Raw genomic sequence first — 26165 nt, forward strand, 5'->3', positions numbered from 1 at the left:
CCATAGCATCAAAGACCATGCTACAAACTCCAACTTATCCCACTACTACTTTGGGGAACACCTTTGCCACAGAAGATAAGCTTCTCTCCCCTTTGGACAATTTAAATGACTAGTTTTGTTACAGCTCCAGAAATTGTTTCAGAGTTGTCTCATTCCACTGAAAAACAGTACTGTAAGAGGCGCAGCTGAGGTGTTCCCACCTCTTGCCTTTAGCCTTCACTGTGTTGAGACGCACATGGCAGCCAGACACTGTTACAGAGGTTGCCCTAAAGCACAAAACAAATGGAAAAGGCAGGAGAAGTAGCACTAGACAGCAGAAAAATCCTGGCTGGCAATTGGTCATTATCCTGCCTGGCAGAGCAAATGAGGAGGAACCCAGACCTTGCAAAATTGCAAACTGAGCCACATAATATTTTGTAAGAGAATAAACTATACAAACTTGTATTCTGGTCTTCCCTCTGCTGGGCCCCAAATGACAAAATAAATGCTTTTGGAACATTATCCTGTTGTGGTTTGGTATTTAAGACAAGCATAAAAGAACCCATCAAAACAACTTTACATATCTCATTTTTATAAACAGATTATATATAAGGTTACATACATACACGTATTGAGGATGACTGTGTGCATACAAACCTTACGTGGTGATATCCATGTGATAATCAAAGAGCTGTGTGATCACTCTCACAATTATATGATAGAGTTTATCAATACTTCTACATCAACTTTTTAAAAAATCATTTCTGATATGCACAAATTTAGATTGTTCATTTCTTATGCTATATAGGAAAGTGTGCCTCAACCACTTCATAAATGCAGTTGTCTATCCAACATCAACAACAACAAATATGACTCCCTCAAAACAAACTACTGGCACCAATCTTGTAGTTACGGCACTGGACGGGGAGCCAGAAGAAACTCTTCCATTGACTGGACAAAAAAAATAGGCAAGCCACTTAGCCTCTCTCTGTCTTCATAGATTCATATATTCCAAGACCAGAAAGCGCCATTGTGATCATCTAGTCTGACGTCTGTGCAACACAGGCCACAGAACTTCCCCAAAATAATTCCTAGAGAATTTCTTTTACCAATCCAATCCTGATTTTAAAATTATCAGTCATGGAAAATAGACCACAATCCTTGGTAAAACTGTTCAAATAATTAATTACTGTCACCACTAAAAAATTATGCCTTATTTCCAATCTGAATTTGTGCAGCTTCAAATTCCAGCCATTGATCATGTTATAGACTGAAGACTGAAGAACCCATTATTGAATATTTGTTCCCCATGTAGATACTCAGACTGTAATCAAGTCACCCCTTAACATTCTTTTTAATAAACTAAATAGATTGAGCTCCTTGAGTCTATCACTATAAAGTATATTTTCTAACCCTTTAGTCATTCTCATGGCTCTTCTCTGAACCCCCTCCAATTTATCAACACCTTTCTTGAATTGTGGACATCACAACTGGACACAGTATTCCAGCAGCAATCGCATCAGTGCCAAATACAACAGTCATATACCCTCTCTATCCCTACTTGAGATTCTCCTGGTCATGCATCCAAGGATTGCATTAGCTCTTTTTGGCCATAGCATCACACCGGGAGCTTGTGTTCAGCTGATTATCAACCACCACCACTCCCAAATCTTTTTCAAAGTCACTGTTTCCTAGGATACAGTCCTCCATTCTGTAAGTATGGCCTACATTCTTTGTTCCTAGATATATATTTTACATTTAATCATATTAAAACAGTTTGCTTGTGTCCAATTTATCAAGTGATCCAGATTGTCCTCTTCAATATTTACCATTCCTGCAACTTTTCCATCATCTGCAATTATCAGTAAAACTTTTACATTTTCTTTCAGGTGACTGATAAAAAGGTCAACAGTGTAGGGCCAAGAATCATTCTCTACAGGGCTCCACTGGAAACAAAGCTACTCAATGATGAATCCTCATGTACAATTACATTTTGAGACCTATCTGTTAGCCAGTTTTTAATCCATTTGTGTGCCATGCTAATTTTAGGTCATTCTACTTTTAATCAAAATGTTATGTAGTACCAAGTGAAACACCTTACAGAATTCTAAATGTATTATGTCAACACTATTACCTTTACCAACCAAACTTATAATAATTACATTACCCTCCTTTAATACTTTATTAATCTAGTCTTGTGTCAGCCACTCCATTATTCTACCAGACTGATCAGCCTATAATTTTCGATAGGTTTCAGAGTAGCAGCCGTGTTAGTCTGTATCCGCAAAAAGAAGAACAGGAGTACTTGTGGCACCTTAGAGACTAACAAATTTATTAGAGCATAAGCTTTCGTGGACTACAGCCCACTTCTTCGGATGCATATGCACATCCGAAGAAGTGGGCTGTAGTCCACGAAAGCTTATGCTCTAATAAATTTGTTAGTCTCTAAGGTGCCACAAGTACTCCTGTTCTTCTATAATTTTCGAGGTTATCCCATTATCCTTTTTAAAAACTGGCACTTTTTCCAGTCTTCTGGAACCTTCCCAATATTCCAAGGTGTATTGAAAATAAACATTAACGCTCAGCACGCTCCTCTTTTAAAATTCTTAGATGCAAGTTATCTGGACCTGCTGATTTTAAAATGTCTAACTTTAGTAGCTTTTTAACATTCTCCAGATACCAGGGGAATGGAAAGAGTAATCACCATATGACGACAGTCTAAAATCTGTTTTTTCCCTGACTACTAAACAAAAATACTTAAACACTTCTGCCTCTTCTGCATTCTTATTGATAATTCTACCATTTGCATCTAGTAATGGGCCAATACCAACATCAGGATTATTTTTGTTCCTAATATATTTTTGAAACATCTTATTGCACTTAATAAGTCTGCTAGCCATACATTTCTCATTGTGTCCCTTTGCTTGGCATCTCAGAGACTTGGTAGGATAATATGCATGACTGGAATATTGGTATAGAAGGGTACAGCTTGCTCAGAAAGGGAAGGCAGGGGGAAAAGGGAGGAGGTGTCGCCTCATATATAAAAAATGTATACATTGACTGAAGTTGAGAAGGACATGGGAGACAGACTAGTTGAAAGTTTCTGGGAAAGGACAAAAGGGGTAAAAAACAAGGGTTATGGCATGGGAGGGGTCTACTAGAGACCACCTAACCAGGAAGAAGAGATAGATGAGGCTTTTTTTAAACAACTAACAAAATCATCCAAAGCACAGGATTTGGTGGTGATGGGGGACTTCAACTACCCACACACATGTTGAGAAAATAATACAGCAGGGCACAGATTAGCCAACAAGTTCTTGGAACGTATTGGAGACAATTTCTTAGTTCAGAAAGTGGAGAAAGCTAGTAGGAGAGAGGCTGTTCTAGATTTGATTTTGACAAATAGGGAGGAACTGGTTGAGAATTTGAAAGTAGAAGGCAGCTTAGTTGAAAATGATGATGTGATGGTAGATTCTAAGGAATGGTAGGAGGGAAAACAGCACAATAAAGATAATGGATTTCAAGAAGGCAGACCTTAGCAAACTCTAGGAGTTGGTAGGTAATATCCCATGGGAAGCAAGTCTTAGGGGAAAAACAGCTCAAGAGAGCTGGCAATTTTTCAAAGAGACATTATTAAAGGCACAAGAGCAAACTATCCCACTTTGTAGGACAGGAAGGAGGAGACCACCCTGGTTTAACCAGGAGATCTTCAATGATCTGAAACTCAAAAAAGAGTCATACAAGAAGTGAAAACTAGGTCAAATTACAAAGGATGAATATAAACAAATAAAACAAGTGTTTAGGGACAAAATTAGAAAGGCCAAGGCACAAAATGAGATTAAGCTAGCTAGAGACAAAGGGTAACAAGAAAAAACATTCTACAAATACATTAGAAGCAAGACGAAGACCAAAGACAGGGTAGGTCCGTTACTCAATGGAGAGCGGGGGAGAACAGAAAATGTGGAAATGACAGAAACGCTAAATGACTTTTGTGTTTCAATTTTCTCCAAAAAGGATAGTAGCGATTGGATGTCTAACATAGTGAATACCAGTGAAAATAAGATAGGATCAGAAGCTAAAATAGGAAAAGAACAAATTAAAATTACCTAGAAAAGTCAGATGTCTTCAAGTCACCAGAGCCTGATGAAATACATCTTAGAATACTCAAGGAGCTGACTGAGGAGATATCTGAGCCATTGGTGATTATCTTCGAAAAGTCATGGAAGAAAGGAGAGATTCCAGAGGACTGGAAAAGGGCAAATATAGTGCCATCTATAAAAAGGGAAACAAGGAAAACCTGGGGAATTACAGACCAGTCAGCTTAATTCCATTAGCCGGAAAGATAATTGCGCAAATAATTAAGCAATCAATTTGCGAACACCTAGAGCAGGGGTGGGCAAACGTTTTGGCCCAAGGGCCACATCTGGGTATAGAAATTGTATGGCGGGACACGAATGCTCACAAAATTGGGATTGCGGGTGTGGGAGGGGGTGAGGGCTCTGGCTGGGGGTGTGGGCTCTGGGGTGGGGCTGGGGATGAGAGGTTTGAGGTGTAGAAGGGTGCTCCAGGCTGGGACCGATGGGTTCGGAGGGCAGGAAGGGGATCAGGGCTGGGGTAGGGGGTTGGCTCAGGGATACAGCTTCCAGGCGACACTTACCTTAAGAGGCTCCCAGAAGCAGAGGCATGTCCCCCCTCTGGCTCCTATGCAAAGGCACGGCCAGGCAGCTCTGCTGCGCGCTGCTCCGTCTGCAGGCGCTGCCCCTGCAGCTCCCATTGGCCGCGGTTCCTGGCCATTGGGAGCTGTGGAGTTGGCGCCTGGGGCAGCATACGGAGCCCCCTGGCTGCCCTTACATGTAGGAGCCGAAGGGGGGACATGCTGCTGCTTCTAGGAGCCATGCAGAGCAGCCCCCAATCCTGTTCCCTGGCTGGAGTGCCAGAGCAGGGCAAGCGCCAAACCCCGCTCCCCAGCTGGAGCTAGAGGGCCGGATTAAAACACCTGGTGGACCGCATCTGGGTGGGCCGTAGTTTGCCCACCCCTGACCTAGAGGATAGTAAGGTGATACGTAACAGTCAGCATGGATTTGTCAAGAACAAATCATGTCAGATCAACCTAATAGCTTTCTTTGATAGGGTAACAAGCCTTGTGGATGGGGGGGAAAGCGGTAGATGTGGTATATCTTGAGTTTATGTTTTTGATACTGTCTCGCATGGCCTTCTCATAAAGAAACTAGGGCAATACAATGGAACTACTAAAAGGTGGGTGCATAACTGGTTGGAAAACCATTCCCAGAGAGTAGTTATCAGTGGTTCACAGTCAACCTGGAAGGGCATATTGACTGGGATCGTTCAGAGATTGGTTTTGGGTCCAGTTCTTCATCAGTAATTTAGATAATGGCATAGAGACTACATTTATAAAGTCTGCGGATGATACCAAGCTGGTAGGGGTTGCAAGTGCTTTGGAGGATAGGATTAAAATTCAAAATAATCTGGACAAACTGGAGAAATGGCCTGAAGTAAATAGGATGAAATTCAATAAGGACAAATGTGAAGTACTCCGCTTAGGAAGGAACAATCAGTTGCACACTTACAAAATGGGAAATAAGTGCCTAGGATGGAGTACTGCAGAAAGGAATCTGGAGGTTATAGTGAATCACAAGCTAAAGATGAGTCAATAGTGAAACACTCTTGCAACAACAACAACAAAAAGCAAACATCATTCTGGGATGTATTAACAGGAGTGCTGTAAGCAAGACACGAGAAGTAATTCTTCTGCTCTACTCCATGCTGATTAGGCCTCAACTGGAGTACTGTGTCCAGTTCTCGGTGCTAATTTCAGGAAAGATGTGGACAAATTGGGGAAAGTCCAGAGAAGAGCAGCAAAAATGATTAAAGGTCTAGAAAACATTACCTATGAGGGAAGATTGAAAAAAGTAGGTTTGTTTAGTCTGGAGAAGAGAAGACTGAGAGGGGACATGATAACAGTTTTCAAGTACATAAAAGTTGTTATAAGCAGGAGGACGAAAAATTGTTCTCCTTAGCCTCTGTAGATAGGACAAGAAGCAAAGGGGCTTACATTATATATGGAGATATACCTATCTCATAGAACTGGAAGGGACCTCACGGAGTCGAGTCCAGCCCCCTGCCTTCACTAGCAGGACCAAGTACTGATTTTGCCAAAGATCCCTAAGTGGCCCCCTCAAGGATTGAGCTCACAAACCTGGGTTAGCAGGCCAATGCTCAAACCACTGAGCTATCCCACCCCCCCTAAATTACAGCAAGGGTGATTTAGGTTGGACATTAGGAAAAATTTCCTGTCTGGGTGGTAAAGCACTGGAATAAATTGCCAAGGGAGGATGTGGAATCTCCATCATTGGCGATTTTTAAGAGAATGTTAGACAAACACCTGTCAGGAATGGTCTAGATATTACTTAGTCCTGCCATGAGTGCAGGGAACTGGACTAGATGACTACTCAAGGTCCACTGCAGTTCTAGGATTCCCTTATGAATTTTCTACAATTTCTAGCTTCTGATTTATATTCATTACTATAAACTTTCCCCTTCTTCCATTTATTTATATATGTATTTTATAGTTGCCTTCACTTCCCCTCTAAACCAGATCTGTTTTTTAACCAGCACAGGGTTCCTCCTCAATTGTGACTTTTGGGAATATAATACATTAAATAATTCCCAATTTGTATTCACTTTTTTCTGATTAAATTCTTCCTCTCAGCTGATTTGACTCATAATTGTTTTCTGCTTGTAAAATTGGCCCTTTTAAAGCACTATGTATGTATTATTTATTTATTTATTTATTTTATTGGTTTAGAGTTTATTTTCCTTCCACATTATAAATTTGATAAAGTCATGATCACTCGTACCTAAACTACCATTAATTTTTTTTTTTGTAATCAGTTCCACTTTATCTGTCTACTAAAGAATTCCCCAGTGTTGGATGCAACACTTTTTGAGTTAAGAAACGGTCATCTATAATGTTTTGAAATTCCAAGGGTGTTTTAGTATTGGCAGCATGCATCTTACAGCATATGTCACTCAAAGTGAAGTCCCTCATGACTATGCAGCTTTTTTCCCCTACACATTATAGGCTGGTATGTAAAGAGCTGGCAATCCTGTTCCCTAGTGTGATTTTGTGTAGCAGACACCAACTAATACCCGATCTTTTGTTTTATCTGTTAGGACATTGATCCATAAGCACTCAAGATCATTTTCTTCTAAGTTATCAGTGATTTAGAAACAGGTAATGCCATTTCTGACAAAGTGTCACTCCTCCTCCCTACTCAATCCTTCCTAAATAGTTTATAATTAGGGTTGTAAAGCAATTTTAAAAAATAATCGCGATTAATCGCACTGTTAAACAATAATAGAATACCATTTATTTAAATATTTTTGGATGTTTTCTAATTTTTCAAATATATTGATTTCAATTATAACAGAAGACAAAGTGTACAGTTCACATATATATATAAAAATCATACTTTATATCTATTTTTATTACAAATATTTGCACCGTAAAAAACAAAAGAAATAGTATTTTTCAATTCACCTAATACAAGTACTGTAGTGCAATCTCTATCATAAAAGTTGAACTTACAAATGTAGAATAATGTATAAAAAATAACTGCATTCAAAAATAAAACAATGTAAAACTTTAGAGCCTACAAGTCCACTCAGTCCTATTTCTTGTTCAGCCAATCCCTCAGACAAACAAGTTTGTTTACATTTGCAGGAGATAATGCTTCCCGCTTCTTGTTCACGTTATCTGAAAGTGAGAATAGGTGTTCTCCTGGCACTATCGTAGCCGGCGTCGCAAGATATTGACATGCCGGATGCGCTAAAGATTCATATGTCCCTTCATGCTTCAACCACCATTCCAGAGGACATGCGTCCATGCTGATGACAAGTTCTGCTCAATAACAATCCAAAGCAGTGTGGACCGACGCATGTTCATTTTCATCATCTGAGTCAGATGCCACCAGCAGAAGGTTGATTTTCTTTTTTCGTGGTTTGGGTTCTGTAGTTTCCACATCAGAGTGTTGCTCTTTTAAGACTTCTGAAAGCATGTTCCACACCTCTTCCCTCTTATTTTGGAAGGCACTTCAGATTCCACTGGTCTACAATTTTAGAGAAGTCGTCTGCTTCAGAGATAAAATGTGCTATTTATTATCTATTTTGATGTGCTGAATTCAAATATGACAATTAAAACAACTGATTGGCTACTGTTTCTAAGATATTTAAGTTTTTACATTTTATGTCTATGTATATTGTGTAGATAGTAGAGTTTTAATCATAAATTGTAAACCTAGGTCTTTTCATGTGTTTATGGTTGCTTTACATGATAATATTTCACCTGTCCTGTTTATGTAACACTTTAAAAATCAGCAAAAGGATTATATAAATAAAATTTATTATGAAACAAAAGGCAAAAATCTATTATGTACATAGTTTAGTCCTATTCAGTGTCTACTCGGCGCTTCTTGGCTTGTCTCTTGTATTCATTAAATGGAGCATCTCTTGTCACTGTCCAGCAATAGTCTGCAAGCATTGATGGGCTCCATTTGCCCTGATAGCATTTCTCCATTGTTGCAATGTCCTGGTGAAATCGCTCGCCGTGCTCGTCGCTCATTGCTCCGCAGTTCGGTGGAAAATATCTAGATGAGAGCGCAAAAAAATTATATTTAGTGACATGTTGCAACCAAAGTTTTTGTATGCCTTGAGGAGGTTTTCCACCAACAACTTGTAGTTGTCTGCCTTGTTGTTTCCGAGAAAATTTATTGCCACTAACTGGAAGGCTTTCCATGCCGTCTTTTCCTTGCCACGCAGTGCATGGTCAAATGCATAATCTCTAAGAAGTTCACGAATCTGAGGACCAACAAAGACACCTTCCTTTATCTTAGCTTCACTTAACCTTGGAAATTTTCCACGGAGGTACTTGAAAGCTGCTTGTGTTTTGTCAATGGCCTTGACAAAGTTCTTCATCAGACCCAGCTTGATGTGTAAGGGTGGTAACAAAATCTTCCCTGATTCAACAAGTGGTGGATGCTGAACACTTTTCCTCCCAGGCTCCAATGACTGTCGGAGTGGCCAATCTTTCTTGATGTAGTGGGAATCTCTTGCACGACTATCCCATTCGCAGAGAAAACAGCAGTACTTTGTGTATCCAGTCTGTAGACCAAGCAAGAGAGCAACAACCTTCAAATCACCACAAAGCTGCCACTGATGTTGGTCATAGTTTATGCACCTCAAAAGTTGTTTCATGTTGTCATAGGTTTCCTTCATATGGACTGCATGACCAACTGGAATTGATGGCAAAACACTGCCATTATGCAGTAAAACAGCTTTAAGACGCGTCTTTGATGAATCAATGAACAGTCTCCACTCATCTGGATCGTGAACGATGTTGAGGGCTGCCATCACACCATCGATGCTGTTGCCGGCTACAAGATCACCTTCCATGAAGAAGAATGGGACAAGATCCTTTTGACGGTCATGGAACATGGAAACCCAAACATCACCTGCCAGGAGATTCCACTGCTGTAGTCTGGAGCCCAACAGCTCTGCCTAACTCTTGGGTAGTTCCAAATCCCTGACAAGGTCATTCAGTTCACCTTGTGTTATGAGGTGTGGTTCAGAGGAGGAGGATGGGAGAAAATGTGGGTCCTGTGACATTGATGGTTCAGGACCAGAAGTTTCATCCTCTTCCTCTTCCTCGTCTGACTCAAGTGAGAATGATTCTGGTGCATCAGGAACCGGCAGTCCTTCTCTGTGGGGTACTGGGCGTATAGCTGATGGAATGTTTGGATAATGCACAGTCCACTTTTTCTTCTTTGACACACCTTTCCCAACTGGAGGCACCATGCAGAAGCAACAATTGCTGGTATGATCTGTTGGCTCTCTCCAAATCGTTGGCACTGCAAAAGGCATAGATTTCCTTTTCCTGTTCAACCACTGGCGAAGATTTGTTGCACAAGTGTTGCAGCATATGTGTGGGGCCCACCTCTTGTCCTGATCTCCAATTTTGCAGCCAAAATGAAGGTGATAGGCTTTCTTAACCATAGTGGTTAGACTGCGCTTTTGTGATGCAAAAGTCACTTCACCACAAACGTAGCAGAAGTTATCTGCACTGTTCACACAAGTACGAGGCATCTCTTCTCACTTTGGCTAAACAGAAATGTGTCTCTTTGCAAAATCAAACACTGATAAATAAGAGAGCACGACACTGTATGATTTCTAGAGCTGATATAGGGCAATTTGTTCAGCAGAGCGATGTAAGCTTCGTTATGATGGCATCATCCATGACTTCTAGGAATAACATGATGCAATTCATATCATGGATGAGGCAATACCAGCTTCAGATTGCATCATTCATTGTTTTGCCTAAAAAGCAAGTACTATCCAAACCCAGTCATAGATTTATTCATAGATCCAGTCAAAGATGTATTTTAGTCATTTCTGGTTTAAATTGAGATCCCTTCCCTTTATAACTCACTTATCCTCTGCCATTCCCAAGTTAAGGGTCGTATATACTGACCCAATAGCATATCTTGAAAACTAGAGCCAATCAACATTTTCCTTCTCAGTGACCCAGAATTAGTAAAGTTTGACTACATTTATTTCAGAAGCATTTTGGCTGTAGAGCAGTGTTCTTAAACCTTGGGTCGAGTACTGTAGCTAATCTTTAGAAATCTCGCATTGGTACCTTCTTTGAGTTTTGTCAAATCTGCAGCGAAAGTGTTCTTAAAATGAACATGTGCTGAGTCATCATCCGAGACGGCTATATCATGAAATATATGGCAGAATGCGGGTAAAATAGAACCAGAGACATACTGAACTCCTTGGGGGAGAATTGTAACAGATTTAATTAATGCATTCTTTTTTTAACGAGCGTCATCAGCATTGAAGCATGTCCTCTGGAATGGTGGCCGAAGTATGAAGGGGCATACAAATGTTTAGCATATCTGGCATGTAAATACCTTGCAATGCTGGAAACAAAAGTCCCATGCAAATACCTGTTCTCACTTTCTGGTGACATTGTAAATAAGAAGTGGGCAGCATTATCTCTTGTAAATGTAAACAAACTTGTTTGTCATAGCAATTGGCTGAATGAGAAGTAGGACTGAGTGGACTTGTAGGCTCCAAAGTTTTGCATTGTTTTGATTTTGAATGCAGTTATGTAACAAAAAGAAAAAATCTACACTGGTAAATTGCACTTTCACAATAAAGAGATTGCACTATAGTACTTGTATGAGGTTAATTGAAAAATACTGTTTCTTTCATTTACATTTATTTGCACTATTAAAATGCCAATCAAAAATAATATAAAGCGAGCAGTGTACACTTTGTATTCTGTGTTGTAATTTGAAATCAATATATTTGAAAATGTAGAAAAATATACAAAAATATTTAATACATTTCAATTGGTATGCTATTGTTTAACAATGTGATTAAAACTGCAATTAATCGCAATAAATCTTTTCATTTTTTTTAGTTTATCACGAGTTAACTGCAATTAATCGACAGCCCTTGTTATAATAATTAATTTTAACATTTCAGTCGTGCAAATCATTCCACCTTGTTTCAATAGTACCAACTAGATCAAACTTACGCTCTTGGGAGGGCTGTTAAAAATTAGTGTCTCTTTTTTCTGTTACATGCATCATCACTTGCAAAGCACTTTTATGGATGGATTTTTGTGGTCAGACACGTACAGCATCATTGAGCTGAATAGATTTAATATTCATTAATGTTAATTTTATGTCCTTGGATTTTTGTCTATTTTTAGCTTGATATAAACAGCCCTCCCAAGGATGAACTGCATGTTATCAAGACCTCCAGCTAAACCGCTGTGATCACAGCTCATCACAATATGCATTTTTTTAAATCATCCTTGGAAACATCAGGACCTTGATGGTATCCAGCAGTGGTATGATTAACGCACAGGAAGATGCTGCCATCATGCACTGTGACTAGAGGACATGATAGACCAATGCAACTATTCTAAAAGAGTGAAGTCTGTGTATATTTACAGTTGCACACAAATACATTATACTGTACCTTGTGCAAGACATGGAATAGCACGATCTCCCACTAAAGTCAATGGATCGAGCCTCTTATTTAAGTTTAGAATGCTTATAACATTACAAAAATAAAAGTTTCACCAAAAATGACCACAGGCAAGGCTGGTAAGGATAAAGTGAGACCACTAGATGTGTTTTGGGAAGGGTTATTAGGAGCGGATTAGCCAAAGACAAAGGAAGGGAAGGGACAAGAGAGAGGGACAGAGGAAGTAGAGCGGAGCATTGAGGATAGGTGGTCTGAAGTTGAGGAGAAGAGATTGTGAGTTAGAAAGTGGGAGGATTGGTGCCAATATGCACTGGGGAAAACTGTAGAAAGCAACCTGATGTCATCAGTATTAGTACCTGCTGCAATTGCTTCTGCTTCTCCACTAAGGAGCGTTTCCCTTCCTCACACCCTTGGAGCAGATATGGGATTAAGGGAGCTTTCTGTCTTCAAACAGGAGGTGGGGCAGGAGTTCTTCCTTACACAGTGATAACTGGAGTCTAGCAAGCCTGCCCTACGTGTGAGCTCAACAGTTGGAAAGTGAGTGAAAGTTTATACCAACTTACAATAATCTATAACAATGAATATTGATGAAAAGGTTCAAAAAGGAGGCCGACTGGATTAGTCTAAACAGAAAGGGCTACTGATACAATCCAAGGACTGTGTTAAAGACTGATGAAGAATAATAATTTGAAATTAATGAATCAAAATTGGTGTGTGGACAAATTTAGGCCTAATTGATGAACAAAATAATAAAGGGAATGACCTATTCTACCAATCCCCTCCATCCTTCCTTTGGGCTTCTTAGAAATGATTTCGGGGATCTAAAGGGTAGACCAGACCTCTAAGGGACTCCTTGGCGAAAGATGACAGGGCTCTGTTTCATCCAAGAGAGACTGTCCTTTCTTAGTGAGTTTCGATCATTGAGATGTCTAGACCAACACACTGTTGAGGATGCCTGACTATCATCACTGGACAAGCGAAGACCTCCGGCTCATACAAGACATCCTTCTCTGTCTTTCTTTTCCTCTTGCGCTCCTTTCCATCCCCCATTATTTTCTTCCTATTTCGCATTGCACCACCCCACCCTGTTCTGTTCATGTGTATAGAAATAAAAAATTCAAAGAAAAACAAGCCACGGACACAAAAAAGAAACCATCTAAACCCTCCCCAGCTCAGAATCTTTGTCCTGAAAACCAGAAGATCAGCCTGGTTCCATAGGTCCCCATGCCATCTACCATTCACAAATTCTGTGAACTAGAGTTTTAGATGTGTCATCCTGTGCCTCAAAACAGGGCAAACAACAGCTCTGCCATAGGTAGTATAAACCCCGTGTTAACAACTGCCAGAGTCTCAGAGAAAACACACAGCAAATGTCTGTCCTTCCTTACCAGATTCTGAGTCATCTGGTGTCTGAAAAAGTCCAAAAGCCAACTGTCCATAAGTCAGGCTGCGCACAAGCAGGCTCCTGTTTTGAAGCTAACAAATCCCAAAATTAGACATTAAAAGAGACATTTGTCTCCTCTGATACGGAGCAGGCCGCCCAGGGAAAGCCTTCAGATACTATGTGCTACCCTCATAGGTTACCTCTAACATACAATTACAATGAAACACCTGCCACCATATACCCCTCTACTTGAAGGGAACTCTTATTTTGAAGGTGCAACAATGCCCCTCTGACACAATCTTCTGGACAATTCAGTACTGCTAAAAGGCATTCTGAAAAATATTCCTTAAGCACCTAATAGATTCATAGATTCCAAGACCAGAAGGTACCAGAAGATAGTAATCATCTAGTCTGATCTCCTGTAGAACAGGCCACAGAAGTACTTCCCCAAAGTAATTTCTAGATCATACCTTATGGGAAAATGTCCAATCTTGATTTAAAAATTGCCATGGATAAAGAATCTACTATAAGTCTTGGTAAACTGTTCCCTCACTGTTGAAAATGTATGCCTTATTTCCGTCTAGCTTAAACTTCCAGCCATTGAATTGCATTATGCCTTTCTCTGATAGATTGAAGAGCCCATTATTAAATATTTGTTTACCCACGTAGATACTTACAGACTATCACCAAGTTACCCCTTAGCCTTCTCTTTGTTAAAATAGTCAGATTGAGTTCCTTGAGTCTATCACTCTAAAGTATGTTTTTTAAACCTTTAATCATTCTCTTGGCTCTTCTCTGAACTCTCCAATTTAACAACATCTTTCTTGGATTCCGGGCACAAGAACTGTACACAGTATTCCAGCAGCGATCTCATCAGTGTCAAATACAGAGGTAAAATATCTTCTCTGCTCCTACTCCCCCCTGTTTATACATCCCAGGATCGCAATAGCTCTTTTCCCCATAGCATCACACTGCAAGCTCATGTTCAGCTGATTATCCACCTCAATTCCCTTCTGGTATAAGACCCTCCTAAACTTTAAGCCAATACACTGCAATGCTGTTGCCTGAATTTGCCAACTGGAAAAGCATCTTAAAGCAAGTTATATGCTGGAAGGATACTACTGGGCTCTTGCAGGAAAAGAACACCTTTTCAGAGGCTGCATCCCCCTTTTTCCCCACCAGTTACTCCATTTCTGCCTTGTGACATTTCCCAGTAATACTGGAAAATGAGTGGCCATCCTCTGCCTCCAGGCATGTGAACTTTACAGCTCCCCCACAGGTACCATCTGCCTGGGAGCACAAACCCCAGCTACCATATGAACAAGGCTCATAATGTCTGCTAATAGCACCACAGGCTACACCAGTCTGTGCACGGGAACTTCTGCATAAATCTCCAGACTATTCCACCACCAAAGCCAAACAACTTACTGGAGGAACAAAGTTTCCTGAGCCTGAAGCCATCTTGGCAGGAAGAGGAAATGAGATTTTGCTTTCTCACTCTCTCTCTCTTTTTGACATAATTCCAAGACCAACTGCACTATGTGGCATTAGCACAATGAGAGGAGATGGACCATCCAGCTCCACCCAGCCCGAGAAGGACCAGTGAAAGAGAGGAATCCAACTATACCAGCAAAGTGACAACCCAGGCCAGAGAAGCAAGTCAGAACAACAGCTGTCGTGGCCAACCTGCCAGCCCAGAGCACACACCACCTATGACTGAGCAGTCACCTGATAACATCAAAATCTGTACCTTTTCTCCCCCTTCTGTATCAGTCTCCTTTGTTAAAAGTAAGAAAAGCAATCATTATTAATAGCAGTCAACTCAAAATTCAACAACAGAACTTACCCTTCCTTCCCCATTAAGGATTGCTTGACAAAGTAAAAGACTAACTGATATCCTCTCTCTGAAAAAGGGACTTTGATAAGTTTTTAATCAAGTTTGTTCTGCATAACCAACTATATCAAATCTGCAAAACCAATCCAAATTCAAAATGCTTTGTGATACAGTTTTCTATTCTCTGCCTCTTACCTATCTTAATAAATTTCCAAACTTTGGCATGAATATTTGTCATGGGACAAAGCAGGCCAAGGTCTCTGTACTGAAAACACCAAACCATCTTTAACTGTTTAGCATTGTACAGTAACCAGGTCAAGTTAATACCTTTGACTCTCTGGGCCCACTTATTCTATCAAAATTAACACAACAGACCAGCAGAGCCTAGTGCCTGGTGTTGGGAGTGGGGAGGAGAGAAGGGGGAAGAGAGAGGTGTGTTTTTCCTCACACAGTTCTGGCTCCAAGGGGTCTAGTAGAATTCTGGCTCCTATTGAGACTCATTTCTGCCCTTTACATTGAGGTGTTGCTTTACCTGATTAAACTTAGGTCTGCTGCCAAGTGAGTCAGAATATGATGACACAGGGTATCCCCTTAAAGTGACGGTTCTCAAACTATGATCCAGAGAGCACTCATAGCCCATAAGAGCCCACCGCAGTAGTCTGTAGAATTAAATTTTGAGTATCAAACAGCTGGGTGAAATTGGACAAAAAGTCTATGAAATGACTGCAGTTAGAAAGAGGAATGCAGAATTACAAAGGTGGGAAATCACTTAAAGAAACACTATTACATCAATCTTTCATAGATTATAAGGCCAGAAGGGACCACTGTGATCATCTAGTTTAACCCTCTGCATAACATAGGCCATAGGACTTCCCTGAATTAATTCTTGTTTGAAGTAGAACAAATCTTTTAGAAAAAACAACCAATCTTGTTTTAAGAAATTGACAGTAATTGAGAATCCACCACAACCCTCGGTAAACTGTTGCAAGAGTAGAAGAATCACTGTTTAAAATATATACCTTATTTCCAGTCTGAAATTGATTAAAACTTCTAGGCCAGAGGTTCTCAAACTGTGGGTCGGGACCCCAAAGTGGGTCACAACCCCATTTTAATGGAGTCACCAGGGCTGGCATTTGACTTACTGGGACCCAGGGCCGAAGCCAAAGCCCGAGCTTTGTCCATGAGCTTCAGCCCTGGGCAGCGGGACTCAGGCTTTGGCTTCACCCCTGAGTGGCAAGACTCAGGCTACATGCCCCCTGCCCAAGGCTGAAGCCCTTGGATTTGGGCTTTGGCACCCCTGCCCAGCGTGATGTAGCTTGGGCTTTGGCTTTGACTCCCCCAGCCTGGGGCGGCAGGGCTTGGGCAGCCTCAGGGTTCAGTCACCTGCCTCCAGGGTCGTGTAGCAATTTTTGTTGTCAGAAAGGGGTCGCGGTGCAATGAAGTTTGAGAACCCGTTCTAGGCACTGGATCTTATAATAGCTTGACTGAAGAGCCCTCTGCTATCCAATTTGTGTTCCCCATTTAGGTACTTATAAAGAGTGATAAAGTCAGCCCTTTAACCATCCCTTTGTTAAACTAAAGAGCTCAATCGATCACTATAAAGGCATATTTTTCAATTGTTTAATCATTCTTGTGGCTTTTCTCTGACCCCTCTCCAATTTATCAACATCCTTGTTGAATTTTGGACACTAGAAATGGACACAGTATTCCAATATCAGTCACACCAGTGGAAAATACAGAGGAAATGTAGCCTCCCTATTTCTATCTGATATTCCTCTGTTTATACATCCAAGGATTCCATTAGTTCTTTTAGGCACAGCATCCCACTGGGAGCTCAGGTTCAGCTGATTATCCACCATAGCCCCAAAGCACTTTTCAGAGTCAGTGCTTCATAGGACATGCTGAAGGTATATAAAGGTACATTTGGCCATACTAAAGGTACATTGTTTGCTTACGCCCAGCTTACCATATGATCCAGATCACTTTGTATCAGTGATTTGTGCTCTTATTTACCACTCCCCCAATTTTTGTGTCATCTGCAAACTTTATCAGTGATGATTTAATGTTTTCTTCCAGGTCATTAATAAAAATGCTAAATAGCTTAGCATGCTCAAGAACTGATCCCTGGGGAAGCCCCACTTGAAACACACCTGCTTACAATTTACAAGTGTTTACCGTTACATTTTGAGAACTATCAGGCAGTTTTTAGTCCATTTCACGTGTATCATGTTCATTTTCCATTGTTCTAGTTACTTAATCAAAAAATCATGTAGTACGCAGGCAAATGCTTTACTGAAGTCTATGTATATTAAATCAACACTATTACCTTTGTCAACCTCACTTGTAATCTCATAAAAAAAAATCAAGTTAGTTTGACAGGATCTTTTTTCCATAGACCCATGCTGATTTGCATTATATTACCTTCCTTTAATTCTTTATCAATCAAGTCCCATATCAACTGTTCCATTAGTTCACATGAGTTGGATGTCAGTCAGACAGACCTATAAATTAAAAAAGGAATAGCAGGAGGACCCAGTTAAATGCTCATAATCTCTATACTAGTCCTCTGGAACTTCCCTAGTGTTCCCAGGCTTATTAAAATCAACACTAATAATCAAAAGAACTCCTCAACCAGCTCTTTTAAAACTCTTGGATCCAACTTATCTGGCCCTGCCAATGTAAAAATGTCTAACTTTAGCAGCTGCTGAACTATTGGAATAAAAAGTATTCATGATGTGATATTACTACATCTTCTGCCTTTTTCCCCAAATACAGAACAGAAATATTTTTGAACACTTCTGCTTTTTCTTACTGACAATTCCAACATTACAATCTAACAGTGGACCAATACCACTGTTAGGATATCTTTTGTTCTTAATATACACTGTTGCTAATGCAGTGGCACTATGATATTTACAGTTTGATTATCTAACCATTTCCTAACGGTGCCTAACATTCTGTTAGCTTTTTTGTCTGCTACTGCACAATGAGCAGATGTTTTCAGAGAACTATCCATGACGAATCCAAGGTCTCTTTCTCGAGTGGTAATAGTGAATTCAGACCCCATCATTTTGTAGGTACAATAGGGATTATGTTTTCCAATGGGCATTTAGTTTGCACTTATCAACACTGAATTTCATCTGCCATCAGTCACCCAATTTTGTGAGTTCCCTTTGTAACTCTTTGCAGTCAGCTTTGGACTAAGTAATTTTGTATCACCTGCAGTTTTTGCTACTTCACCGTTTACCCCTTTTTCCAGATCATTTATGAATATGTTGAAGAGCACATGTTCCTGTACAAATCCTCGGGCAATTCAGTTATTCACCTCTTTCCATTGTGAAAACGGACCATTTATTCCTACCCTTTGTTTCCTGTATTTTAACTGTACTGACCTATGAGAAGACCTCCCCTGTTATCCCGTGACTGCTTACTTTGCTTAAAACCCTTTGGTGTGGGACCTTGTCAAAGGCTTTCTGAAAGTCCAGATGCACTAGATCCACTGGATTATCCTTGTCCACATGCTTGATCTCATCCTGAAAGAATTCGAATAGATTGGTGAGGCACGATTTCCCGCTATAAAAGTTGTGCTGACACTTCACCAACATATTGTGTTCATCTGTGTGTCTGATAATTCTGTTCTTTCCTATAGTTTCAACCAATTTACTGAAGTTAGGCTTACCAGCCTATAATCACCAGGATCACCTCCGGAGCTTTTTTTAAAAATCTGTGTTACATTAGCTATCCTCCAGTCTGGTGGAGGCTGATTAAAGCAATAGTTACTTACCACAGCCTATTTATCTTTCACAATCTTCCTGTTTATGCATGAACACCCAACTGTTTTATAGAAAGCATATACTTGATGAAATATTAATCAAAAAAGTAAGCTTTAAAGTTTTAAAATATCACTTGATTAAACTTCTTTATGTCTGAGATAAAACTGAAATTAAAATAAGTTATCAACTGTGTGATGCTGGCAGACCAGATACCAGCTCATGCCAAGGCCCCAGACCTCACAGAACACTTACAAATGCATAGCTGGAAACCAGCCTTCCTTTCCTGTTTGTTAGCATTACCAAAATAAATATTAGATGTTAAGTAGATAAGAATGCATTTATTATTTTATAAAATACTTGTAGGATACTGCATGTATTGTTTTCATTTAACTATACCGCATGTTGAAAAGTGATAGGAAGTATTTGTACTGTAAACCTTTGTTACTATGTAACTCAAACAGGGAAAAAGCCTTGTGTAATGCAAATGACAGTCTCTAACAAGATGATGTTAAATCCTGTTCATTAAACGCAAATGAGCCATTGTGCAAGATCAAATATCAAAGACTACTACGTGCATTCCCTCCCCATCCTCCCGCCCAATGAAGAAGGGACCTACGTGGGAACTGTTGCTGTCAGCTTGGTTTCTGTGAGAAGCTATAAATATGGACACAAGGAAAAATTCTTCATCTCTTGGCTGTTTAGATTCTTACAAGGCAGAAAACTGAACAAGAAGGTGAAGATCCCCAGAGTTATTCTGGGTAGCCCTGAAAGACAATTTTGGGAAACTGGCAGAACACTACATCTCTGCTACCTTTTTATACTCCCCTTTACGTACATTTTTACCTGCTTTAACCTCTCAATAACTCATTTCTTTTTCTCAGCTAATAAACTAGTCAGTTAGTTTACTATAGAATTGGCTACCAGGGTTCTCTTTGGTGTGAGATCTGGGATCCAAATCGAGCTGAGTGAGAGACTGGTCTCTTGCGACTGGGTGTACTGAATACTGTGATTTTTGGTATAAGTGACCATTTATCACAAAGGCCAGCTTGCCTTGGTGGCAAAATAGACTGGAATGTCTAAGGGGACTGTCTGTGACTCCATTATAAGACTGTTGTAGTAATTTGGGAGTTCACATTTGGTACTGGGTTGGTGAAATCTAATTACAGAACATACTATCAGTTGGGGTGTCTGCCCGGAGGATGGCACTCTCAGTTGTGAGCCGCTCCAGGTGGTGTGACAAATTCTATTTAAATTTCCAATGAATGGGAGCTCTTCAATGTATTTAATCTAATTTACAAAAACCAACAGCAAGTGCTTATCTCAGGCTTTGACTACCCTTCCTTGGTACCAGGAAACTTTTGATACAAAGATAATAGTAACAGAAAACTTACTCAATCTAGGCCAAGTCCTGCTTCGACAGTGGTTAAAATGCCATTGACTTCAAGGACAGTACAATCAGACCTTCAATGTCTACATGTTAATACACTGTTTTTGTAACGATTTGTTAGAGAATATTCTGTTGTCTAACTTGAGACCCTCTGAAAATTCAAAGAATGGCCTTACTCTTACGAGAAGTATTTTTTGTACCAGCGAATAAGTTTCAGGCATGAGACTGATGGAATATTATCTTCTGCAGTACTGTTGTAGCCATGTTGGTCTCAGGATACGAGAGACACAAGATGGGTGAGATAATATCTTTTTTTGGACCATCTTCAGTTGGTAGGAGAGAGACTATTATCTAATAGAATATCAATATTACTCCCTTGAAGCTGAAACTGAAATCTGTTTTCATACTGATTGTCCTTCTCCTTTATCTTGTTTGATACTGGTTTGATATTTCTGATTTTTCATTAATTCTACACTGTTGGATTGTATTTTTAAAAAACAACTTTAAAATACTTATTTTAAAAGCTCATATAAAGGATCATATGGACTTCACAATATAAAAACAAGAACAGGCGAAGAACAGTATCAACTTGGGTAACAGGAGAAGATACCTTTCCCCTTGCATGTGGGATAGGCTGATAAGATGTGCTTATAATGAAGAAAAGTTTATCTTAATTAATTATATCTGTTTAATTCATCCTGAAGCATCTTAGGGTAGTTAAATCTATATAAACCACCAAAATGTGGCAAGTATTTTAACAGTGCACAGCAGCAGCACCACAAAACAATTTAGAACAGAAAGTGAAAAAGTACCATATCCAACTGAAAAACTTTCTTTCCCTGGATGGCTGCAGAACAGCTGTTGAGCTGTTGCATCTTCCTAAACCCATCGCCACTCATGGTGCACTTCACCTTTCCTGTAATAGCACCCTTCATCTCCCACTCTTACTCTCATCTTGGGGCCTTATTTTATATTGTTCCTATGGCTGGAACAGCCTCCCACACTGTGCATCCAGCACTCTTCTCTCCTTTAAATGCATTTCTTTCATGAAACTTCTGTTGTTCTCTCCAATGATATTGCCACGTTCTCCTAAGTTTGCAACATTGTCTTCTACATTGCTTGATTACAAACCAGATTACAAACGCTTCAGGCCAGAGAATTTGTCTTAAAGAAACACTCAACTTGAAATCTAATCAATTGGAAAAAATAGTTAGCTAAAATTATTTTATTTTACCTATTTTACATTCTTCTATCATATTTTCATTTTTAAAAGTTGCTGTTGAAAGATGCATACAGACAGTACAAACAGACTACACAAAATGAAACAGTGAGGTACGTACAAGTGTACACAAACTGAATGAACATTTTTCTCATCTCTTCCAGTTAGAATAATTCTTGCTATTAACTGTAACAATCATTGATCAAATTTTCAAAATGAAGTGTGATTTAAGGTAACTGTGACCCTGTACATGTTTTGTAAAACACACACACAAACAAAAACCACTCTTAAGGCTGATTATCATCACGTATGAAATAAAGGAAACCTACTCTCAGAGCATAGTTTCTCTTTGGTGGATTCTGTTTCTCCACATACAGCTTCCACAAAACTGAAGCAACCAAAGGAGAAGCTATTAACCAATTTCAAGATTTCAGAAAAAAAATCATCTTTTTTCAAGAGTGATCTACCCAGGGTTTTTTTTTGAATCTGTAGCTGAATTTAGTACCGATCAAGACGCAAGAATTTATAGCACTGTTAAACAAAACCTATTTGCTATATCTCTCTGTAACTACACCTCAGTCTTAAACTGCAAAATTCTTATTATTCTAGTCTTGGATTTCTCCTGAGTAAAAACTGCCAGTCACGTCAGACGGAGTAGTGGTTCTGAGACGTGCACAAATGAGTACTAAAATTAGACAACCCAACTTATTTTCTCTTATGACCTATGTCAGGATTTGAACTACATATGGCTTTAATATACTGCAGTTTACCTTCCTGAAGAATATATATTCGGCAATTTTCCCATGAACTCAGGCTTGTATTCTACAGGGACAAATAGAAGTATTTATTAGCTGAAATACTATTGGGTATTGTAACACAACTACCACCTTGGTTTAATTAGTTAAGCATTGTGTGGATTCTTTATAAATATGAAACCCACAATTAAAAGTTCAACCAGATTAATCAAGAAATTCAAAAATACAACAAAAATAGGGGGAAGAAGAGAACTTATTTTGTTCCTGCTTCATTTTGGTTCATTGAAAACAAATGGTATGCAGCTTGAGAAAGAAAAAGGAGAAAGAAAACGAGCAAAAGAAAAAGAAAGGAGAAGTTAACTTTGACTTTAGTTTCTGAACACAAGCTAAGAAGCTAACATAATAGCCTATAATGGCTCCCCAGACAGGATTTGTGATCTGCAAAAAGAGGAAGAACTTCTCTCCCACTGTAAAACAGCCCACTTAATAACCTGTAAAACTAAATCAAAGACTGCTCAAAACACAATCAAATCAAGAGATAACGATTTTTTTCTTCTCTGCAGCAGACTGACAACACAAACAGAGAAACTTACATTCTAGATTTAAAACTGTGTTTGGTTCTCCGAAATAAGAGAAGCACTACAGTTGATGTTTAGGTTATAGTTAATCCCACACCCACCAATTTCCTACTGACAGTAGAATCCAGCAGTGAAACACTAGTACAAAATTTCATCGAAAACCAGCAACAGATAAGTTTTCAAAATACTACAGAGAATGTAAAACACAGACTTAAGCAGTGAGTTTTAAACCTATAAGAAACCAAACAAATTTGCTACTTTTTCAACTTTTAAACACCTAATAACAGCAAGCTTTTCATGTGCAAAAAAAATATTACTAATCAAATATCATCTTGTCACCATATACATTATAGGGATCCACCACCAACTTTTCTTTTTTTAAACTGTCATTTTCAAATGTCAAAAGTTTGGATTGTAAGCTAAGGTAACAGAAAAACAGACAACACTCCATAGGCCTTGTCCACACTACTGGGGCTTAGGTCGACTTACCAGTGTCTTCACTGCGCTGCATCAACAGGAGACGCTCTCCAGTCGACTTACCTTACTTTTCCTGGGGAGCTAGAGTACCGGAGTCAACCAGAGAGTGCTCTGCTGTCGATTTAGCAGGTCTTCACCAGTGTTCCCTCTAATTTTTCCCACCCATATGCAGAATGACTTTTGTTATGTGCACCAATATGGAGGTGATGAGAGACATGGGTTTGGGCCAGGGTAGAGGGCCCTGGCAGAGTTGGGATCGGGGGAGGGGCACCCCGGCCGCAGCAGGGTGGGGCTAGGGGAGGGGTGCCCCTCCCCCAGAAGGTCCCCAGGCGGGTTCCCTGAGCACCTGCGTGGCGCTAAATAGGCAGCTGTATGGCCACGCAGTTTACAGGGAACTTAGGTCTTCACTAGACCCGCTAAATCAACACCCACTGCATCGATTTCAGCAGCATCAATCTCCTGGTAGTGAAGACAAGCCCATAGTGTAGGACAACAGGAAATGGCTCTAAAAATCAAAGCAAATACATTTCCTCATTCTGTTAAGGTTAAATGTCAACCAAAATGGTTACTTTTTTCTTTTTGAGATATTTAGAATTTGTTGCTCTGTAAAGAAAGAAAAGTGAACTTAGATATGATGTTTCATTATTTTGGATATATGTCTTAGAAAAGTGTATGAGAGAGAATCAGATATGGATAGAAGCCAAATGGGAAAAGATATTTACAGTAATTCAGTCCAGTTAAATTAGCATCAATAATTCTTGCTGATTTTTCAATCGGTGCACTACTAGCTAAGATCTACAGTTCAGAAATTTAACTGTTTCAAAGTCTTACATAAGTTTCCCTTCACCATTTTTCCCTAATGTCCAGTGAGCCAAGACAAAGTCAAAAGACTGGCCTAACAAAAGGGAAACTAAAACATCTAAAACTGAGTATCTGGTGACATTAGGGTTACCATATTTCAGCAAGCAAAAAAGAGGACGGGAGGAGCCCCGCCCTAGCCCCGCCCCTGCCCCTCCCACTTCCCGCCCCCCCCAGAACCCCCAACCCTCCCCCCGTTCCTTGTCCCCTGACTGCCCCCTCCTGGGACCCCTGCCCCTAACTGCCCCCCAGGACTCCACTCCCTATCTAAGCCTCCCTGCCTCTTGTCCCCTGACTGCCCCAACCCTTATCCACACCCCCACCCCCAGACAGACCCCTGGGACTCCCACGTCCCATCCAACCACTCCCCACCCCCTGACAGCCCCCCCAGAACTCCCAACCCATCTAAACCCCTCTGCTCCCTGTCCCCTGACTGCTCCGATCCCTCTCCGCACTCCTGCCCCCTGACAGCCCCCCCCAGAACTCCCAACCCATCTAAACCCCTCTGCTCCCTGTCCCCTGACTGCTCCGATCCCTCTCCCCACTCCTGCCCCCTGACAGCTCCCCCCCAGAACTCCCAGCCCCCCACCCCCCCGCTCCTTGTCCCCTGACTGCCCCCTCCTGGGACCCCTGTTCCTAACTGCCCTCCAGAACCCCACCCCCTACCTAAGACTCCCTGTTCCTTGTCCCCTAACTGCCCCCTCCTAAGACCCCCCCAACTGCCCCCCAGGACCCTACCCCCTACCTGTACCCTGACTGCCCAAAACTTTCTCCACTCCCCCCAAAAAGCCCCCCCCGTTTCTTGACTGCCCCCTCCAGAACCTCCCTGCCCCTTCTCCTGCCCCCCTTACCCTGCTGCTCAGAACAGGGTGTTGGGCTCTGTGCCAGCCGGACACGTGGCTAAGCTCCCCAGCACAATAAAACCCGGTCCCTGGCCCTGCACAGTGCTGCCGGACCGGGCTGCAGGGGAGAGCTGCCCTTGTATCAGCACAAAGTGCTCTCGCTCCCGTTTTGCTACGCTGCATGGCAGAAACCGCTCCCAGTTGCAAAAGGGGAGGGCTGCACTTTGTGCTGAGACACTTGCTCAGAATGCAGGGCGGATCCGGCTCCTCTACAGCTGCTCCGGAGTCCAGCCCGGGACTTTCCTGCAGCCCTCCCAGCCACTCGCTCTGCTCTGCCGGGGGAGGGGGGAAATCCCGGACATTGTGAGTGCTTTACAAATTCCCCCCGGACGCTATTTTTAGCACAAAAAGGAGGACATGTCCGGGTAAATCCGGACGAATGGTAACCCTAGGTGACATCACAAGATTCATGAAAAGAGAATTCAAATGCTAGAACCTCATTGGCAGGTTTTTATAAAATGAAGACTGGCGGTTTTCAAAAGATTAGCACATTAATCAAGTTTCAGTAATAGAAATTAAATGAAAGACTTCTAGTAATTTTAAATGAGGCTTCTTAACATTATATTCTACAGTATAATTAAATTCTTCTAAGAAGCTACTCCATGCCTACCTCTTTAACAGTTAGATGGTCAGCACAGTTACTATACTTTTTTAAAAAATACTAGCACCCTAAAATACAGGGGAGGGTTAATTACTCTTATAATCTTTAAGGCTGGTACTGTTTCACTATCTTCTGTTTGTGTATGTTTGGAGTTCATTTTTTTTATAATAGGTATCTACAGGGTGTATAGTTATATTTGTTTTACTGACTGTATGAATTTGTTTCCTTTATAAGAAAATAGTTTAAACAAAACACTATTGCGTTTAACACATTAAACCCAAAAATGCAATAAAAATTGCTTCTCTTTTTTTCCACTAAAAAGAAGGAAGGGAAGTTAGCA

General features: G+C 40.5%; 1 protein-coding gene across 12 annotated transcripts in view; it reads right to left on the bottom strand.

The window, feature by feature from the left end:
* TMEM135 (transmembrane protein 135) overlaps positions 1-26165 on the bottom strand; it is a 378153-nt gene that overhangs the window by 279316 nt on the left and 72672 nt on the right. For 3 of the 12 annotated variants that reach the window (XM_065581686.1, XM_065581682.1, XM_065581684.1), the window contains one exon: positions 4086-4251. The exons of the other annotated variants lie outside the window; for them this stretch is intronic. In XM_065581686.1, the coding sequence (XP_065437758.1) occupies positions 4086-4251 (166 nt within the window). The remainder of the gene's footprint in view (positions 1-4085; positions 4252-26165) is intronic. 12 annotated transcript variants of the gene reach the window in all.

The sequence above is a fragment of the Chrysemys picta genome, chromosome 1 (assembly GCF_011386835.1).
Source record: "Chrysemys picta bellii isolate R12L10 chromosome 1, ASM1138683v2, whole genome shotgun sequence".
NCBI classification, from domain to species: Eukaryota; Metazoa; Chordata; order Testudines; family Emydidae; genus Chrysemys; species Chrysemys picta.